This window comes from Polypterus senegalus, chromosome 2 (genome assembly GCF_016835505.1).
Source record: "Polypterus senegalus isolate Bchr_013 chromosome 2, ASM1683550v1, whole genome shotgun sequence".
NCBI lineage: Eukaryota > Metazoa > Chordata > Cladistia > Polypteriformes > Polypteridae > Polypterus > Polypterus senegalus.
The window spans coordinates 175,360,535-175,379,669 of NC_053155.1; the positions used below are offsets into that span (position 1 = coordinate 175,360,535).

The 19,135-nt window shown below is 37.0% G+C and overlaps 1 protein-coding gene across 2 annotated transcripts in view; it reads right to left on the reverse strand.

The window, feature by feature from the left end:
* nectin3b (nectin cell adhesion molecule 3b) overlaps positions 1 to 19,135 on the reverse strand; it is a 531,994-nt gene that overhangs the window by 396,444 nt on the left and 116,415 nt on the right. For both annotated transcript variants that reach the window (XM_039744956.1, XM_039744955.1), the window contains exon 2: positions 11,264 to 11,605. In XM_039744956.1, coding sequence (XP_039600890.1) covers positions 11,264 to 11,605 — 342 coding nt within the window. The remainder of the gene's footprint in view (positions 1 to 11,263; positions 11,606 to 19,135) is intronic.

Below are 19,135 nucleotides of genomic sequence, written 5' to 3' on the forward strand. Positions count from 1 at the left end.
GCCTTTATTTATAGTAATGCCAAGTTCAAATGTTTCTTGTGGTACTAAAGTCTGGTGATACTGTCTTAAGCAATGTATTTTTTATCACAATGGTTCTTCGCCTAAAGGATAACCACCATCTTTTCATGATAAATTAATATATACTAATTATTTGTTTTAAATTTGTATATGCATACTTTTTCCTTTTTATCCGCTTTTTGATGATCTAAGGAGCTGAGGAGGTGGTGTGGATTATGGGTTTAATCCTCACCTTAGACCATCAATAAGTTGTTTAACCTGCCTCTTTTCCAAAAGTATAATTAACCATACTTGAATGGATGGATGACTATACAGTTGTACGTCCATAGCCTGGACAAACACTCTTCTTGAATGTATTTTTTTTAAACTATGACAATTCAAACAATCAAATGGTGCACAAAAGCAGACAACCTTAAAATCTAACTGTGCCACAAGCAAATAAAATTTGATAAAATACTGACTAATCATTTACCTGGCCTATAAAATGTGTGAAGGTAGAACTGGTTAGAAATTTCTGTCAACCAAGCAAATATTCATGAAAGTGTAAACATCTAATTTTGCTTATATTTCAGTTAATTTTAAAGTATGTAGTTTTATCTACATTTTTCTTACAGCTCCACTTCCTTGCAAAACAGGCTTAAGATTTTTATTTGGATTTTAACTTGGTTTAAAAAACAGCCAGGACTCAAAAAACAAATTAGTTTGATGTCTGTCTGTTTAGCTGTCCTCATTAACAGGGTCTCCTCAGAGGGATGTTCTTTCACATTTTAGTACATTCTATACTGTATGCAAATGGATGCGACAGTAAATTTGAAAATAAAATTTGTCAAAGTTCTGTGATTTTGACTCAGTTTATTGAGAATGAAACCTGTCATGATCCAGTTGTAGATGATTGTGTTGCTAAAATGCCATTTGTACAATTAAATGTAAAAAAAAAAAAAACTAAGAAAACAAAGAAATGGTAATCAATTTTAGAGGAAACTGTTAGCACCCAACAAAAGAGGGCCAAAAATTTCAAGTATCTTGGGACGATCAGATTCAAAACTGACTCTTAATCTGATACAAAGAAACAGTCACCAAAAAGGGACAACAGTATCATGATTTCAGGAAGCCAAGTCTTTATAACCTGAATTATAAAACCTGTCCTTGATTAAAAAAAAAAAAAAATCTTGTAATTCAGTCTATTACAACTCTAAGTGTTTTGTCATTAATGGAAGCTAAAAACAACACATTAATGAAAATGTTTCCTTAACTAAAAATAAAAATGAAAACATATTAGACAAGTAGAACTAAATGACAATAAGAAATACAAGAACAATAATAGTTTCTGTAATTGTAACTTTTCACCACACTAGTTGTTCCTGGCAGAGTACTTATGTAAAATCATGTAGTCATAATAATAGTTTAGAGAAGAGTATAGATTTGTGAGCATGTGCAAGTACTCATCACTGCCACAGACGGAATTTGTGAATTTCAGTGGTCATTTAATTTATCAAACAGCTTTCTCTTCTAGAACTGAGAGCAAAAACCAAACCCACCTCCTCACTCACCAATTAGTTATTCTGGGGATTTCATTGGCCACAATTGACTGTTGGTCAGAGGTGCCCCATTGTCTGTTAGTAGCAGACAACTTTTACCAAGGGAAAGGCTCTTAAAACATACCACATGCTGCTACTACTATACATGCTACTAGAAAAATACAGCTAAGTAGTTAGTGCCATGGAAGATTTATTGAGCACAAATAACCACCCTTCACGATTCAAATACAGTCTGTGTTTAGAATGAGAAAAATATTTTTATACGACAAAGGAGACAGGAATGTCAGCTGTTTCACACTTAATTCTCACAGATACAGTGACAGATAAAGCAGATGAGTAGAATGTTATCAATGTTATTAACCAAGCCAACGTTACAAGTATACATTTAGTTTTAAACAGGTTATTAGTACTAGTGTTTCAACTCTATAGTACAGTGTCGTACAGTGTGTTCCTGCCACACTATCATGATGAAATTTCCTATGTTAAATGGCTATACTTAGTATATATACTTAGTATGCTGCTGTATTACAAACTTTTTAACACCAGAATTACCAGAGCCTACGTTAAAACTTGTAGATTCGGCCCACCTTAAATCCCATCACACCTCTCCGCCAGCATCCTTTGTTGTGTAAATGTGCGAATAAAGACAATCTGCATGCAGCCGGCTATTCCATTCCCCCACCGACTTAGAATATGCACGAACTTCTCCCAGCTCATGCCTTGATTGATTATCTGGGAGTGAAGTGGAGTTTTAGAGTGGAAATAATGGATTGTTATTTGGAACACATGCATTTTCATGTGTTCCGTTTCTACAGTAATCTGTGTAAACACATTAAAACAAACTTTTTCATATTTTAGTAATAAATGTTACAAAATGCAGGCATAAACTATAAAACTATGAAATGTGTGAAGCCTGAAGTCCAAAGTAAGTCAAATAAACACTTTCAAAAAAGGTTCAAGAATAATACAACAGCTTCCATGGCGTAGCAGTAAGATTTGCTGACTCAGAGCGCAGGGGGCTTGCCGTGTCTCAGTGACCCAAGTTAGATTCCCGGTTGGGGAGAAAGTGTTATTTCTTTTTAACCTCAAACGAACATAAAATGTATAAATTGGTATGCACTGTCAGTTAAAGAGATTGTTATATTTTCATTTGGGATGCTCCTTTGAAAATATTTTTTAACAATTGAGACTGCAATTAACATGAACAAGTGTCCTTATAACTGTTACTCTTAAGAACCTTAAAACATAGACAGACAGAGCATTGCGTAATTGAGACAGACAGGCAGAGAAGTCACTAGATATATAAACAGGGAAGGCACATGATCTGAAAGAAAAAAAAAAAAAAGGATCAACATGTGCGTTTATCCTGCTGCACTGAAGCAGCTCATGTGCTCTAACCCACCCCCATCTAACTCTAAGTAACAGTGCAAGTACCTATGCTAAACCAAGTTTACGTGTGTACTGTATAATATTAACAAAAAGAGCAGCTTACTACTGAAAATGGCAAATATAGGTGTGAGTGGGGATCGAACCGGGGACTCTGGATTACACTTGGTTTGTGTCTCCTTGGGGTGTGTTCAGCCCACCTCTTTACAACGCAAGCAGCAGAGAAGCGAAGTCGCCAACACGTAGTGCAGGCCAAGGGGGTTGGCGAGAAAAGCGAGCAGGAGTGAACCCCCTATTTCAAATATAAACTGATATAGATAGATATATATATATATAGATAGATATATAGATAGATATATAGATATATATATATATAGATATAGATATATAGAGATATATAGATATATAGAGATATAGAGATATATAGAGATATAGAGATATATAGATACATACACATACATGCATATACATGTATATACACACACATATATATATACTGTATTTAGAAGGTCGTAAACAGGTTTTCTATGCTCTAACTGCGAAAATATTCGATTTATAAATAAAGAATCCTACTTCGCGGAAATTCATTTATCGCGGCAGAGTCTGGAACGGATTAACCGCGATAAACGAGGGTTGACTGTATACACATACATATACACATATATACATATACACATATATATACACATATATACATATATATACATATACACACATACATATACATATACACACACATACATATACATATATACTGCTCAAAAGAATTAAAGGAACACTTTTTAATCAGAGTATAGCATAAAGTCAATGAAACTTATGGGATATTAATCTGGTCAGTTAAGTAGCAGAGGGGGTTGTTAATCAGTTTCAGCTGCTGTGGTGTTAATGAAATTAACAACAGATGCACTAGAGGGGCAACAATGAGATGACCCCCAAAACAGGAATGGTTTAACAGGTGGAGGCCACTGACATTTTTCCCTCCTCATCTTTTCTGACTGTTTATTCACTAGTTTTGCATTTGGCTACAGTCAGTGTCACTACTGGGCGCATGAGGCGATACCTGGACCCTACAGAGGTTGCACAGGTAGTCCAACTTCTCCAGGATGGCACATCAATACGTGTCATTGCCAGAAGGTTTGCTGTGTCTCCCTGCAAAGTCTCAAGGGCATGGAGGAGATTCGAGGAGACAAGCAGTTACTCTAGGAGAGCTGGAGAGGGCCATAGAAGGTCCATAACCCATCAGCAGGACCAGTATCTGCTCCTTTGGGCAAGGAGGAACAGGATGAGCACTGCCAGAGCCCTACAAAATGACCTCCAACAGGCCACTGGTGTGAATGTCTCTGACCAAACAACCAGAAAGACTTCATGAGGGTGACCCAAGGGCCCCATGTCCTCCAATGGGCCCTGAGCTCACTGCCCAGCAGCATGCAGCTCGACTGGCATTTGCCATAGAATACTAGAATTGGCAGATGCACCACTGGTGCCCTGTGCTTTTTACAGATGAGAGCAGGTTCACCCTGAGCACGTGACAGAAGTGAAAGGGTCTGGAGAAGCCATGGAGAACATTATGCTGCCTGTAACATCATTCAGCATGAGCAGTTTGGTGGTGGGTTAATGATTGTCTGGGGAGACATATCCATGGAGGGTCACACAGACCGCTACAGGCTTGACAAAGGCACCTTGGCTGCCATTAGGTATCAGGATGAAATCCTTGGACCCATTGTCAGACCCTATGCTGGTACAGTGGCTCCTGGTGCACGACAATTCCTGGCCTCATGTGGTGAGAGTATGCAGGCATCCTGGAGGATGAAGGAATTGATATCATTGACTAGCCACCACACTTTTCTGACCTAAATCCAATAGAACACCTCTGGGACATTATGTTTTGGTCCATCCAATGCCACCAGGTTGCACCTCAGACTGTCCAGGAGCTCAGTGATACCCTGGTCCAGATCTGGGAGGAGATCCCCCACAACACCATCTGTCATCTCATTAGAAGCATACACCGATGTTGTCAGGCATGTATACAAGAACACAGGGGCCATACAAAGTGCTGCGTACAATTTTGAGTTGCTGCAATTAAATTTTGGCAAAATGGACTAGCCTGCCACAATTTTTTCACTCTGATTTTTGGGGCGTGTCTGAATTCAGAGCTCTGTAGGTTGATCATTTTCATTTCCATCAAACGATGTGGCATCCTTTCGTTCCTAACACATTACCCAGTCTATATCAGTATAGATATCCAGGAGGATTTCTTTTTCCCCATTGAGATCTGATGTGTTTTCAAAGTGTTCCTTTAATTTTTTTGAGCAGTTTATACACACACACACACACACATATACATATACATATACATATATATATATAAATTTACCAAAACAATTATTGATGGCGAATAAAGTATCCATTATTCATAAAGCTTCAATTGGTGATCTGCTTTTCTGCGTTAACCTCATATTTTTTCATACTACTTCTCAAACCAAAGGGGTGGGAGGGTAAAATGAATCGGGAAGCGCTGATCAATGTAATCGGTGTACCAGGAAATCATGCATTGAGAGAAGTTCCCCTTTGCTTGGAATGCAAAGTGTGATTAAATGCGTTATTTTTTAAGCGTTATGGAGCACATGCATCAAAGCTTCTCAGCTGTGCTTGTGCTAAGAAAAGGAAACATTTTAAAAATAACGTAACACGATTGTCAATGTAACCTTTTGTAAGTAGTGCCTGGAGGATTCAGAGTGTGGAGAAACTCTAGAGACAGCGTGTGTCTTAAATTGTGGATTTTTCTGTGAGTATTTGGTGGCAGCGTCACAAAGTTGGTCCCGCAAGACTGCGTTGGCTGCGGAGCTCAGCTCAGAGCAAAATGAGGTGAATGGGAGGGGAGATGATGACTCTCCCCCCCCCGCCTTAACTGTCAATCCCCCCACAAAGACAGTCTCTCGGAATTTGCATAAGCACAGCCCTTCAACAGCAATTTTAACTTAGTTACAAAGTGCTCAAAACTCTCGTTTATATCCTGCTTCCTCTCATTAAACTTGTATCCCGCATTAGCCGTGGGCATGACAAATGCCAACTGTCTATGAACTTAATTTAAACTTTAGGTTTACACCGTGCTTTGTTTCCGAAGTAGCTGCACTCATGAATATGGTTGTATGTGTCAGTCGCTCGCTTCTTATTGTTTCGCTGCCTTCTCAATTGTATAATGCATGTTTTCTTCAGCGCTTTTTGGAGCTCTTCCTTGTTTTCTAAGTACTGCGTTGACAGTTCACGTGATTACGTAGGAGGTGTGATGATGTCACACGAAACTCCGCCCCCCCCCACGGCCATCGAGCTCAACTCAATTACAGTATATGGAGAAAAATAGCTTCCAGTTATGACCATTATGCATAGAATTTCGAAATGAAACCTGACCAACTTTTGTAAGTAAGCTGTAAGGAATGAGCCTGCCAAATTTCAGCCTTCTACCTACATGGGAAGTTGGAGAATTAGTGATGAGTCAGTGAGTGAGTGAGTGAGTCAGTGAGGGCTTTGCCTTTTATTAGTATAGATATACATACACACACACACAATAATGGCCGAAGTTAACGGGCCCCCTTGGAATTTTTCCAGAAAATGCACCATTTCTCCTAGAAAACTGTTGCAATTACAAATGTTTTGGTATACACGTTTATTTCCTTTATGTGCATTGGAACAATACAAAAAAAAAAGCCAAACCTGACATCATGTCACACAGAACTCCATATATACACACAATATAGGTTATACTTCTGTCTAACCTTTAAGCTACTATAGGTAATGAGTAAGAGTCTACTGGCATACCCTTATGAATCTATAAATAGTGGTGCACATAACTGGTACGCTGGTATACATACGTGACAAAAATTGTAAATGCGTAACGTCATCTGTGTCCCAAAGGCACCGGTGCGTACCTGAAGGTCAGAAAGAGCATCGACACCTGATGTTGCTAATATACGTTGTTTTCTTTCTGGTTTTGATTATCTTGTGTTGCCAATATGTCTAAAAAACAACAGACATTAAGCAGCTACTTTGACGTTTCACCACCTGCAAAGAAACAACAAGCCGAGCCAGAGCAGAAGGAAACAAATAAGTTTTTTTCTGAAAAGTGGCTCCAAGATGTACCCGTGACTTGAAGCTACTGATGAGTGCACTGAAATATGATGTAAGTTGTGCCGCTCGCATCCATGTATCGCAGACAAAACAAGTGCCTTTTACACAGGCTCAAAGAATTTAATTTGACAAACATGAAAAAAGCAAGGAGCACATGAATGTAGTACAAGTTATTTCTAACAAACAAGCTGGTCAGGAAGAAATTTCAACTCGCCCTCTAGCTAGATGGCGAACAAAGGTAAATGAAGAACAACGGCAAGCTCTGTGTAATATTTTTCTCCTTGTCTTTCATAAAGCTAAACACGCTCGTCCCCTATCTTCCTATGCTGAAGATATTCCTTTACTGGAGCTGCTAGGAGTAAATGTCGGAACTGCATTTCATTCATGTGAGGCGGCCACACGGATAATACAAACCATCATGTGCACTATCAGCGTGGAGTTGAAAGCAAAGTTGGAGTTTGCTGAATTCTGGGGACTGATTTTTTGATGGATCGTTAGACATCATTAAAACCAAGCAGGAGATCGTTTTCACTGTGTCTGTGTCCAACATCGGGCAGTTTACCACGGAGTTCCTTGGCCCAATAGAACTGGATGCTGACCGATCTGCGCTAACTGTAACAGACGGACTCGTTAAACTTTTCCAGTAAGCAGGCTTCGACAACTGGAAGAGAAAGTTGGTCTCTGTGTGCACAGACGGGGCTGCTGTTAATGTCGGTATATATAACACCATTGTTCCAAAACTACGGCAACTGGCTGCAGTAGGAGACTCCCTTGTGCACATTCTGTGCACTGCACACACATTAGAAAACTGCAGAAAAATCAGCTGATCGCAATGTTCTGTACTGTGAGACCTTTAATCGCGCCGTGGTCAAGCTGCTGCAGTTTTATTTACAAAAATAAAGAGCAAAAATTACAGCTGTGCTTAAGAAGTTGTATGAAGAGAACGGGATCTCCTTTGTGAAATTGGGTAAATTTCATAATATCAGATGGTCTGCACGGAGGCATGACACACTGCTAAAAATATCAAGATTATTGCCAGCCGTTAAAATTAAACTGGCCACAAGTGATAACAGTGAATTGCAGCATATCTGCACAGACAAATTTCAGCGTTTTCTGGGCAACGTGCTTGACATTGGCAAGATTTTGAAGACTACATCCATTGTGTTTCAGAAGGAAAAGCTGAGCATTTGAGAATCTAAGGATGAACTCATGGTGGCCATATGACAGTTTACACTTTTGCTTGATGCTGAAGGCCACTACAGAGCATATACTGTTTCTAATGCTGATGCTGACAGGGACAAGATAAACTTACTCAGGGGGATAATTGAGGAGTTTGGAATCAGATACGACTCACTGAAGTCATGTGATCATTTCTTAATATTTGATCCTTCAACTTGGCCTCAGAAAATACAAGATTTACATCATTTTGGCAACACAACAGTTTGTACCATTCTTCAGAATTATGAAGTCATACTGAGTCTTGACAAAGACACAACTTTCACAGAATGGATTCACTTAAAACAAATGGAAACACTTGGCAGCATCCTCTGTGTATGACTTGGTCCAGATAATAAATACAAGCAATCCAGATCTTTACTCCAACATTGTCAAATTGGTTGAACTGTCTCTTACACTACCTTTGTGCAGTGCAGCCTGTGAGAGGGGATTCTCAAATCTTAACATAATAAACAAGTACAGATCCCGTCTGTCACATGCTCGCCTCATGGCCCTAATGCACATCCACCAGTCATAGAAGACCACAGAGACATCTCACCCAAAACCAGCAGTTGACCTGTGAATGGAGACAGCTAAGCAGAGGCTTTACCAAGAAAGCTAAAGCAGAGGACTGTGAGGTAGACAGTGAGGAGTACAATGAAGAAGGTTGCACTTATTAAAATAAAACTTACTATAGAGTGATCAGGTATTTCTGATTGGTACCTCTTTTTAAGCTGCTGCTATATTTTTAATTTATTATTGTTGTTGTATCTGTATTTATTTTTATCCTCTTTACCTAACTGTTAAATCGGTTATAAAAATAGTTTTATTTCAACTTTTTCAATTTCTTTGGCAAAACTGTTTATGGTCATGCCAATGAAGCTCTTTGAATTGAATTGCATGCCAAGCTCCATCTAATGATATTCACTTGAGTAACTCACTGAAAAAGATATGTGTTTACCTTATGGATCCAATAGTGCTACTCTCTGTAAAAAGACTGGGAATCGCCTACTGGGTGCACCCAGGAGTTTGTATGTTTTTTCCCAGTCCATGTGGGTTTTCTAAAGATGTTCCAATTTCTACGCATAGTCCAAATATATGCAGGACGCATGATCTGGCATTGCTAAATTGGCCCTAGTCTGTGTGTATGCATGTTCACCTGGGATGGTCTGGCACCCTGTCCAGGTGTTGTTCTTGCCTTGTGCTAAATGAATTCTGGAATAGGCTCTATCTGCCTGGATAAGAATGGATGGATGTTAATTGGGCTTATTTTGCTGTCTGCAACACTTTAGGCTACCTGTTAGGCTAATGGGCCAAGCACAGATCTGCTTTTAGATTCAGCCTGTAGCAACATTTCAACAAGCAATAGATCAAATGTCCCCTCCATAGAAGGCACCCTTGATTGTATTCACTGGTATAATCTACTTAACATGTTGCACAGTAATATTCTAGAAGGCAGGACAAGTTACAGAAAAACTAATACAGATGTTAAAAAATCCAATGTAATGTTAAGAAAAGCATCTAGAAATAAATTAGGTGTTTGAAGAACTGCTTTTGGGTGGGACAGAGTGAGATTGAGTGATAATGCACCTGCATCTCAAAAGAACTTTGATGGACAGGCTGAAATGAGGTTTCTGTATATGGCTGTCAGGTAGGAAAAAACATCCTACTAAAGTCTCATAAAACTCAAAAGATTTCTCATAAATAAGCAGTTAAGTAAACAAACATCAATTTGAGTACCAAATGGTGGACTCAATATTCCACTGTATCTGTCATTAAATTTATGAAACCTATTCTCAGAAAGATCCCTTCTAGTAACAATATGCGGTGCATATGAAACAATCAATGGTCTAGTGTTGTATTGTAGCAATATGATAATATTCAAGAATTTAGTGAGCAGCCAGGAAAAAAAAAACAATGTAATGAAAAAGAGTACAACATTGTTAGCCTTTGGGAACTACAGTAGGATGTGCTCCATGGAGCAAACAGAAAGCTGTCAATGGTGTACACTGTGCAAAGCAGAAACATAAAACCAGTTAGAATGCTCCATACTGATGGATGACATTTTAAAAATGTTACATTAATGCTGTAATATATTAAAAGTATAACACACCACCTGTTTCCCATGACTGCCAATTAAAACTGTTAGCCTTTCATTAAATTACTGTATGTAAATGAAATAAGTTTTGCTATAACAATAATTAATTCATTCTACACATAAAATACTCAAACCTTATTATTTATGGCAAAAATTTAAAATAGTTGGAGGAATAATTTCAATATTAGTCTAATATTAAAATGGTTAAAATAATTATTTTAGCACCAAAATTTGTATACATTGCTTAAACAAACTGGATGATTAAAGTATCACATCACATGCAACTGCTAGTGTCTATGTAAAAGCATGCATGACACTGCTAATCATCATTTTTTACAGCTAGTGTGATATTTTTTCAGCTTTAAGATATTAAGAATATAAACATTATGTTCTCACTTAAGATCATTCAATTAGGAGTTTTTCACTGGATAACAATACAACTGCAAAGTCTACTGTAACTCATAATACAATACTGAATGGCAACAACTACAGCATGTCTAACATAAGGATGATCTAAAGAAGACAAACAAGGAAAAAATAAAAATTGGGTATCCAGGACAGAAGGTAATACAGTATATTTTATAAAATGAATATATATTAAATATATTTCTTTTTTTCTTATTAATTCTCATTATATTACTTATAAATTAGTTTTCTATGTAAATACAGTACATATTTACATTTTTATCCAGCCTCACACATTCCTGCATCAAATGTATATCTTTAGCTTTGATATATTAAGGTATACACACGCTCAATATTTTTGCTCACTCAAAATGGGAGGAGGGGTGTATGAGAGAATCTCTCCAAATAATTTCTTCTTTGCACACGACCAAGAACATTTTCTTACTCTGCGTTTTAAATATACACATGGCTTACATACCCATGACAGAAACGGTGGTTGATGACTGCGAGTTACCAGAAGGGAAGGTGGTCACCTTGCATATATATTCTCCAGTGTCAGTAAATCTGACATCTTCAAGTATAATCGTTGCATCCCTATTGGAAGGGCTTTTGAAAGACATCCTTTGCTGATATGGCTCATCAATTGAGATCCCATAGGATGGATTGTAGACAGCAAGAGTCTGAGTGCTTCCATTCTGTACTTTCTCCCAGGAAATTTGTGTGAGAGCCTCCACAACAAAAACTTTGCAGATTAATGTGATATTTTTTCCCAACACCGCTGTTATATGTGGATCAACAATCACTCGATCAGATACTGCCCCTGCAAATAAAAGAATTGAAATTGGGTTTATATAATGCAAAATATAAATATTAATCACTTAGTTTTTATTTTATCAAAACAGTTTTTAGCAATTTATTCACTGTCAAGACTAAGCGGGCATCAAAGTACCAGTGCCACTGTCATGGTGACTGTCTTTGGTCAGCCCAAACATGGCCTTCTGGTACTTCAAACAATCAGCATTCACACACACAGAGCCCATATCAATACAACAATGGAATAACAGTGCTACAAATAGAGTCAGACTTTACTAGTAAGATATAATACTATTAATGCATATGCATCTGAGCTATGTTCGGTACACTTTGTTGGTGTGAGGGAGCATGGAACAAAATCATGTATTAAATCTTTGTTCTGTCTATTTTTAGCAGTCTATTTGTCAGTAATGCCTTAAGATCTGTTAGTCAGCTGCAAGATATGTACAAGTTAAACATTTGCATTGGGGGTTATAGTGGATAAATTTATTTCTTCTTCCTGTGACAGTACACATTGCACACTGAGCTACTGCTTTATGCTGGTACTACTCGTTTGTGTGTTTGCTGTGACTTGCACCTTCTTTGTGTTCAGTGAGTGAGTCTCCATTTTCTCATTTAGCTGTGTCCAGATATTCATTGACAGGAGTGCAGCAAACCCACCAGACAGACTGTTAGATGCTAGCTTTTAAACTCTGGGTAACATGGTATAGCAAAATGGTCGTTTTCTCCCACGTTATTTTCCAAGATGGTTGTTGGGATTGTTTATCAGTAAATGGCTGAAAACCTTGTGGAGATCTGCATTTTGTAAGACTGTTTTCTTTTGCTATATTTGGCAGTCACAACACTGCCATGGTGAGATACTCACCATCACATATTCGAAGTCTGAACCTCTGTCCTTAGCTAAACTCTATAACATACAATATCTCTTGTTAAAATCACTGCTCTGACAGGCTTTTCACACACATAAAAAGGTACAACAAAGTTGTGTCACACTCAATGGCATACTACTAAGCTTGCAAAGATCATACACTCTTATTTGAATTTATGCTCTCTGAATAACTCAAGTATGCAAATGCATGACATCATTTTGGATTTTAAATCTTCTGTGAATCTTGCCACTAGCCCAATGAATACTCAAATCTTGGTATGCGTTCTACTGCAGGTTAAAATTATACTGATAAACTTCACCCTCTGTAAAGTTCTAACTTGTCAGGTTGTATAATTGTGTTTTAGTGTACCATCTTTAGAATTACATTTGCTTAAAGTTATCTTCTGTGATCTTGTGCGGTAACCTTAATATCCATGTTGACAATTCTATATGTAGCTTTACAGTAATATTTTTTTCGATATTCGATTATTTCAAACTCTTTACGTGAAGTTCAATTTTCTACAAACAAGAAAAATTATATTCTGGATTTGATTTGCACTGCTGTAATCTTGTAGTTATTGAATATTGTATTTCAATTATAAACTCATTAATTCAAAAGTTCCCTCACTTTTAATAAAACTTATTATATGCAAAAATAGCAAAAATATTAATCATGGTCTCTTTCTAACACAGTTGTTAGAATTGACAACTGGAAGCTTATGCATCAGTACAATTCTACATTTGCATCTACTTAGATCAATTTACCCATATAAAAGAAAAAACATGTCTCTTTTGTTAAAACTTCTCCATTCAAGTAAATTATATGCATTTACAGCTAAAGGTAAGGCAAATTCATTGGGAATATAAAACCATCTGGTTTTACTGTTTGTATAAAAATGTTTGAACATCATCAATTAGTATACAATAACACTCTCAAAGTCCAGCAACCCTAAACATTTAGTATATTGAATAAAATAGTTTAAACGGACTAATAAATCAGTCTGTTCTTTTGAAGTGCAGCTTATTTTCAACAGTTTCATCAATAAAACAGACCACATAAATTGTTCTTTCTTCAATCCCTCTTCCTCTGATCCAGTTTAGATATATTCTAATCGGTGCTCCCTCTTGTGTTTGAGTTCTACTACTGTAAATGTGAAAAAGATTTTGTATTTGATCTCAGAAATGGAGGGTTCCAAGTACATTCTTGACCCTTTCTCCAATTTCGTCCTTAAAAATTGTTTCTTTCATTTGCTCTATTATCACAACAGTCACACTCTCACCACTGGAAATTACTACTATCACACCACTTACTAAATGACCTATTCAACTATAGACCTACCTCTAATGTTCCATTTTCATTCTAAAATTCCTGAATTTGTGGTTTCCTCTCAATCACCCAATCATGTATTTCGCCATAAACTTTCTGGCACATTCCAATCTGGCTTCAGAACTAGACACAGTACTGAAACTTCCCTAGTTAAGGTTATGAATTACTTTCTTATTTCTGACCTCAGTGTTGCATTTGACATGGACAGCCATTCCCTTCTAAATGACTAAATGGAAAACTGCCTAAGCTTAGCTAGTACAATGTTTGGCTAGTTTAAGTCCTATTTTTCAGACTGTTCGAGGGCAATAACAAATCTAACCCTGTCCCAGAATGCCTCTGTGTTCCCCAAGGTTCAGTTTTGGGGCTTATTTTGTTCACAATCTACATTTTACCCGTAGGGCATACCATAAAGAAATATAGATTTGGGTTATCAATGTTAATCAGATCACAGTCAAATTTATACCGGCATGAAACCTAAATCCACTTCTACTAGGGCTGTCAGAACAAACATTACAATTTAAATATAATTCAAATCTATATTGAAAAAATCTTATTTGAAGGCAAACTTGATTGTTAAAGAGCAGTCCTTATTTTTTTTATAACCTTGTACTAATTTTGGCATTGTTACTCCAGACATGCTGCAGTAGTTCTGTATTTAGAACATCACTTTCTCAATCAGCATTTTTAAAATTTTTAATTATTAGTTTGGATCGTCATTTATAAAAATAATTTTTTCTACTGCACTGTTCTGCTTTTTGGTTAACAGGTATACTAAAAACAGATTTTAAACACATTTCTAGCACCCTAAAAATGTTATTCTGCTCCTGATCCTGTTCTGCTACAGTCTTCAAAATAAATAGCAAATAAAAGCCGTTTCCTTTCTCATTAAACATAATGAGAAGTGTTTTCTGTACTTCCGATTTTTCTTTTAACATTATAACAGATTCAAAATTGACATTTTAAAGAACATTTTCAGTGTCAGGAAGGCATACTTAGCTACTTCAACCAACACATGTCATTTGGAGGCTGCGGTCTTGACACAAAATTCCTAAAACAAAAGCAAAATGAAAAATAAGTACCGGTAAGTCCAAGTTACGGATATCTGACATACGAACAGGGCCACAGTTACTGCATCTGCCTGGTAGACGCGACGCATGCACCTCAGTAACTGCCACTCTGTCATCTTCAGCTTGGGTATGCTGCAAGCGGTGGCTGGACGGAGGCCCGGGGGGCAATTTTGTTGCTTGCGCAGTGTAGTGTCCCTCAGGTACACCCCATTCATTCTCAGTTTGCGGCAAACGGTGACCTGGGGTCGATGGTCACCGGGGCCACAGCTACCGCTCTTCTGCAGGACGGAGGCTTGATAGGGCGGTTCGCTGCCAGCTCACCCGTCGTCGCAGCTGCTGCTCCTGACTGGACGGAGGCTGGATGGGGCGTTTCACTGCCCGCCCACCGAGAACCAACAGGGCAGCCATGTGGGCTGGTGATGCTGCAAGCGGTGACCCGGTTATGGCTGAACGGAGGCCATTGAGGGTGAATGAGGTGGCGAGTGGCAGCATCGTAGTGTGCCTCGGCTGGCTGCCTGTTGAATGGGGGCAGTGGTGGGCAATTCACTACCTGCCTTTGGCCACACCGTGTTCGTTCTCGATGGGCACACGCTGCAGGCAGCATACTGTAGTGGAGATGACGGTGTGGTGGGCAGTGGTGAACCACAACTTGCCACCCCCATTCATTCTCAATAGCAAGCCTGCCTGTACTGTTGTACATAGCAGGAAGTTGTCTCTCATTCAGTACATCAGACGTTCTGACGACAGGTGCCTTCCTGCTGTGATAGTGTGTACAGTGCTGTGTAGAAGAGCTCATCTTAACCTTTTGTCTTCACCCTTCAAGAATGTCCCTGAAACACAAATCTGATTCAAGTGCTTGTGATACAGTAAAGAAGAGAAAAAACCATCACCATGGAAAATAAAGTTGAAATAATAAAGAGGTCAGAGAGAGGTGAAACTTCATCATTCTTTGGCAGAGCACTTGGTTAACAATTGCATTTATTAAAATATACCTGTTCCGACTTACATACAAATTCAACTTAACAAACCTACTGTCCTTATCTCGTACGTAACCCGGGGACTGCCTGTATTAAGGTTGCATGTGTCATATTTCTGATGAATCTGTAAAGCAAGACTCCAGTTTAATAATAATAATTCTTTACATTTATATAGTGCTTTTCTCATTACTCAAAGCACTTTTTATGTAGTGAGTGGGGAGTTACTTCAAGCACCACTAATGTGCAGCATCCACCTAGATGATGGCAGCCATTTTGCACCAGTGTGCTCCACACGTTAGCTGTTTGTAGGTGAAGGAGTGAGAAATAGTTAATCAAAAGTAACTCCATTATTGAAATGGACAATATTGTTTTTTTTCTGTAATTTTGTGCATGAATGAAATCATTACAGATTTTTTTTTTTTTTTTTTAAGATTGACAGTTTAAATATTATGCTTACTATTGAGAGGTTTCTAAAATATAAGCATTGTTCCACTGGGAAAACAACTTTTCAGAGAAAGTGTAAAGCATAACTTTCTATAAGGTATACAAAATAAAAAAAAATAAAAATCAGAACATACTGTACACTTCAAAAAGGTTTCCAAAACAGTAAATAAATAGCTGTAAAAATTCCTATTAAAAATATTTAATTGCATAAAGCGCAAGAATAATTTAAGCAATTTATCATGAACAAATGATGCATCATGAGCACCACCTTTTGGTCACTTTTGCAAGCCAAGCTTGCAACGTAGTAACACACGTATGAAATACTGCGACCAGAGGTCACTGAACTTATTTTTTTTGGCTGGCACATTATATTTTATGAGACCATATACACACTATATACAGTATTTTGGGAAAACATGCATTTACTAATGATACTGACCAAAGCCCTCTTAGCAAGTTATGAATTCAGTCTTTAAAAAGCTAAACAGTATAAACAGTAAAAGAAAAAAGAAAAATTGGTTCTTAAATTAAAAATGAACTGCCATTGGCAAAAAAACAATACAAACACAGTACTGCTTTTTGGTTTTCTAATTCACGGACACCACATGATTATGTCATAACCATAAGGTTTTTCTTTTTATTTCCCTCATTTTCTTTAACAAATGTCAAATTAAACACTAGTGTGAAAAAGATAACAGGGAAGCATTTCTAATTAGTAGCTTTACCAAGAGCCCTCTAGACCTTCTTTCCCATACATGAACATTAAAAATGTTATTTCTATGTTACTTCATTTCTTTCAGCAAAAGAATTCAAGGTATACTGAATGCTTTAGGGCATCCAGGTCTAACACAATGTTTCATGCTGTGCAAGATCATTTTATATCCAGTGAAGCGGGTCTAAGTTTTAGACAATAATTAGCAGAAAGTGTAGAAATGCACCAAGTACAATGAGTCACAAAGGCAGTTAAGTTTAGTCTGGGCCACCCCTCTGAGTTTGGATTTTAATGAATAACATTATAAAACAAAAGCAGAAAAGCTGCTTTTGCAAAATAATTGCCTTTAATGTTTGCTGAAATTTAAAGGGTCTGTTAATTTTGGAATGAGATAAAAACATCACACACACTTTCACAAATTTCTGTAACACTTTAATCTTCAGTATCTCACAAAACTGGATAGGTTTAGCCTATTAGGGTTGGCCACATAATCATGTATGCTAACATATGTTAACAGATTTACATTAAGTCCTATTCCAGTTTAATTAATTAAAGTAAGATGAACAACATTAACATGAGAGAGCACTACTCCTTCAAAGCAGTACTGCTTCTACTATTGTACACCTTAACCTTTTTAAAGGATAATGTATAAAATTCTATGTATTACAAAGTACAAAGAAGGTTTCGGTTCTCAGCAGATAAGTTACTCTTGCAAATAAAAACTAGAACTGGATAGCACTTATAGAATTCATTCCTATTAAGACAGTTTGACGTTGATATGCTTTATAGGATGCTGAAAGTAGGGTTATGAATAAGTCACCATCTTCATAACACATCCATCAAAAATATACACCCCCTTTAATAATGAAGCCATGTTTACTTGTCCTGAGCCATTCTTTACAAAAATGTGTATTAACTGGAAAAACTTGTTTGCTCTCTCCTAGGAATATTGTGCAACAAAAAGCATTAGCCACACATTAAGCTTTTTTTTTGGTTTCTATAACTAAGTCTTAATAATGCAAATAAAGATGTTAAATTAGCACATTAACTGCATTGTTACAGTTGCACATAATGCTGCATTACTGTACAAAGAACTTCAGTTGTGCTCACTATATGCCATGGTTTACTTTTCCCAGTATTCTGGTTTCTTCTCACTTGTGAATTTAAACATGTCCGATTCTAATAAAATATGCATAAATGAAACCAGGTGTACCATTCAGGATATATTCCATACTAGATCACTGACCTATAAAACACATGGACAGAGTTTAATGTGCTAATTATTGAGTAATTTAATAGGTATTAAGTAATACTTGGAAAAAAATGTACCCATGCACATTGTATTGTTGGTTCACCCAATCCCTTTCACAATATAGTAATGGTTCTTTCTCTCATTCACACCATCTTTCTATTTTTACAGAATATTTTAAAAGAAGCAGAGCAAGGTGAAATAAGGACTGCATGATGCAAGAGTGTTGAACTGCATAGCCATGGACTGTTCACAAACAAAAAACTCAATATGAATGGCTTTCACCAAAGAATGTTTTTATATTTTTGATAGGGAGACTTTTAGTTCATATATAATTTAATTTCTGTTTGAATAACTTTACATACCGACTTCTACAAAATCCAATTCAAAGATGGTGTTTTGATGTATTGTTTTACCCTGCTACATATAGGTTGTTAAAATAAGAATGTACTACAAAATACTCAGATTAAGAACCATACACTTATTAATTTATTAAAATGAGAATGTTTAAGTTTTTAAATCTGTGGAGAACATGAAAAACATGGCCTTTTGAGTCTAGAGTGTATTTATAAATTTAAAAAGTTCCTTCACCATGTGCATAACCTAGGTATACTTAAATAGATCTAAACTACTAAAGAATACATTTTATTTGAATTATTGTTAACTAAAATATTTAAGTTTGTGAGTTTAAGATATCATTGTCAACAGAAAGGTTTGATTATTCATTTGTGAAACAATACTCAAAATGAAGCCTATTCAAGTGTTTACTCACTAAGCGTCTGATAGAGTCAGTAATGCTTATAAATTTTAAGTATGTTACATTAATAGCAATATATATGGGATTGTTTTCAGTGGTTGTTCAAAGCAATTCTTTAACACTAGAATCCTTGAAG